We start from the raw sequence: 2500 nt of genomic DNA on the forward strand, positions 1-2500 counted from the left end.
AGCTGTGAGAGGAGTCTGGAGATGCCATTCACACTTACAGCTCCCAACTCTCCCTATCCAAAAAACAGCAAATCTACTATCTTCCCCTCTCTCTCTGTCTCTCTCTCTCTCTCTCTCTCTCTCTCTCTCTCTCTCTTTCTTTCTTTCACTAGCTGTCTTTTGGAAGTGTCAGTGTGACCTGTAAGTAGTATTTGTAACAGTAGGAGGTTCATCTCCTACCAGGTGCTAAGCTCTCTCAGGATGTCATTACAAGTGTGTGTGCTTGATGGTCTATTTGTGTGTGTGATATTATGTGTCTGTGGTATTTTGTTTGTTTGTGTGTGTGTGTGTGTTGCATTTGTGCATGTGTTGCATGTGTGAGACTGATATGTTTATGCATCTGTGTTTGTTTTTGTGTGTTTGAGTGTGTATATGTGTGCACAATAGAGTGCGTCTGATCACAGTTCTGTTTGGGTTTGCGTCTCATATATTGAATGTGTGTGTGTGTGTGTGTGTGTGTGTTCTCCAGGATATTCTTGAGTGGCAGACCTCGCGGCAGTTCTTCTACTGGCGTCTGCGGCGTCTGCTGCTGGAGACGGAGCTGAAGCGGCGGATCACGGAGGCGAGCGGCGGCCACCTGACCGACGGCCAGATGAAGGCCATGCTGCGCCGCTGGTTCGTGGAGGCCGAGGGCGCCGTGCAGGTGAGGAGGAGAGGCTCTACACCTCTGACATCACACTCAACACATTCGCCACTAGGGACTGCAGCAGGTCACACTGTATTCCTTACAGTGACAAAATCCTGGCTAAATAGTGGAATGGATATTGTACCATCTGTGGCCCATGATCTAATTTATTTTTACCTTAATGGTGTAAGGGGGGAAGTTTTAGAGAGACTGGACTGTGTCTGTGAGACTGTGCCATCTTCATTTAGAAAGTGTGTTGTATTTTAACTGGGGATTTATTGCACCAGCTACCTACTACAGAACCTTGTACACTTTGACTAAAAGCTACATGGATATGTAACCTATTACACAGACTTCAGATCAGCCCAAATAATTGGGGTGTAGCAGTAGTTAAAAAATTATGTTTTTCACTTGAGTTTTGCATTGGTGCATACACAGTAATTGAGCTATTTGAAGGGCATCCAAATAGTTTACCTGTAACAGAACCCAGGTAATATACAGGTAAATACATCATTATGCTACCTCAACAGCATCTATTTGAACAATAACTAAACTGCATTAATCCAACAGAAACTAGACAAATAGAACGATTATACATTACAACAAATACATTAAATAGTTTGGTTAAATAGTATCAGCATAGGGGGGCACTGTGGCGCAAGCAGTAGCCCTGAACATATACGGGCTTGAACGCACACAGGGAAACGGGTTCGAATCCGACCTGCTGTCATTTCCCGGTCCCACTCCTCACATCTTCTCTCCATCTCATTTCCTGTCCAAACCTTCACTGTCCTATCTCATTTAAGGCAGAAAGCCCAAAAACAAATCTTAACAAAAAAAAATAAATAGTATCAGCATAGAAGCAGCTGATACAGTAGCTTCAGTGTTTACCAAAAGTGTCATTATTCTTATAATAAGTCCCAAAAGTTAAATATTACCTCAAGTTTTGTCTTTTAAAAACAATTATTTAAGTGCATCTACTGCCATTTATAGTTACAACACATATGACAACATTCCACATCACATGCACCACTGGTATATTACACACATTAGTCACTCCAAACACATCCATCATATTCGGCACAATGGAAATACTCTTTCCCAATCCGTACGCCTGTTTCCTTCAATTGTTCTCATTATATTTAATATCTCCTCCCCTGCTTTTGGTCCCTTCAGGCGTATATGTTTGCCCCTCGTCATATGTTGACTCGTGTTTATCCTCTATCAGTGAGCGTGTGGAATTGGTTGGTCGCTGAGACCTTCACAAGGGGGGTGGAAGCACACACGCCTCTCGGGGTTCCTGTCACTGATGCCCCGTTGTTCCTCCGCGGCGGGCAAAACCGAGGCGAGCCCAGTGGAGTCGGGGCCGCTCGTCTCGTATGCCAGGGGCTTGCGTCAGGGGAAAAAAGCTCAGCGAGTGAATGTACACACACACACACACACACACACACACACACACACACACACACACACACGGACACACGGACACACACACATATACACATACATACACACACATGCACACACACACACATACACTTACACACACACACACACACACACACACATACATACATAGATACACACACAAACGGCTGGGAGCCCAACCCCAGCGGCTTAGTAACGAAGGTGCAAATAACCCCCTACGCTGGGATGATAGAAGTGCCCCTCACTCTCCCGATTCGCCTTCAAATGGGAGCCGTAACAAGAAAGGAGATAGGCGGAGGGGAGGAGAAGGAGGGAGAAGAGGAGGAGAGGAGAGGAGGGGCAGCAGGGAAACAAGGAGAGCAGGGGAGTGGGGAGAAGGGGAGAGAGGCCCTGGAGTGGAGCCAAGTT

General features: G+C 45.8%; 1 protein-coding gene across 5 annotated transcripts in view; it reads left to right on the plus strand.

Annotated features, from left to right (window-relative positions):
* The window catches only part of LOC105897182 (acetyl-CoA carboxylase-like), a 90336-nt gene that overhangs the window by 68704 nt on the left and 19132 nt on the right, over positions 1–2500 (plus strand). For all 5 annotated transcript variants that reach the window (XR_004164307.2, XM_031573602.2, XM_012824076.3 and 2 more), the window contains one exon: positions 509–682. Coding sequence is in view for 4 of the 5 variants with exons in the window: in XM_031573602.2 (XP_031429462.1) it covers positions 509–682 (174 nt within the window). In the remaining variant the exon portion in view is untranslated. The remainder of the gene's footprint in view (positions 1–508; positions 683–2500) is intronic.

Source organism: Clupea harengus, chromosome 9 (genome assembly GCF_900700415.2).
Source record: "Clupea harengus chromosome 9, Ch_v2.0.2, whole genome shotgun sequence".
Lineage (NCBI taxonomy): Eukaryota > Metazoa > Chordata > Actinopteri > Clupeiformes > Clupeidae > Clupea > Clupea harengus.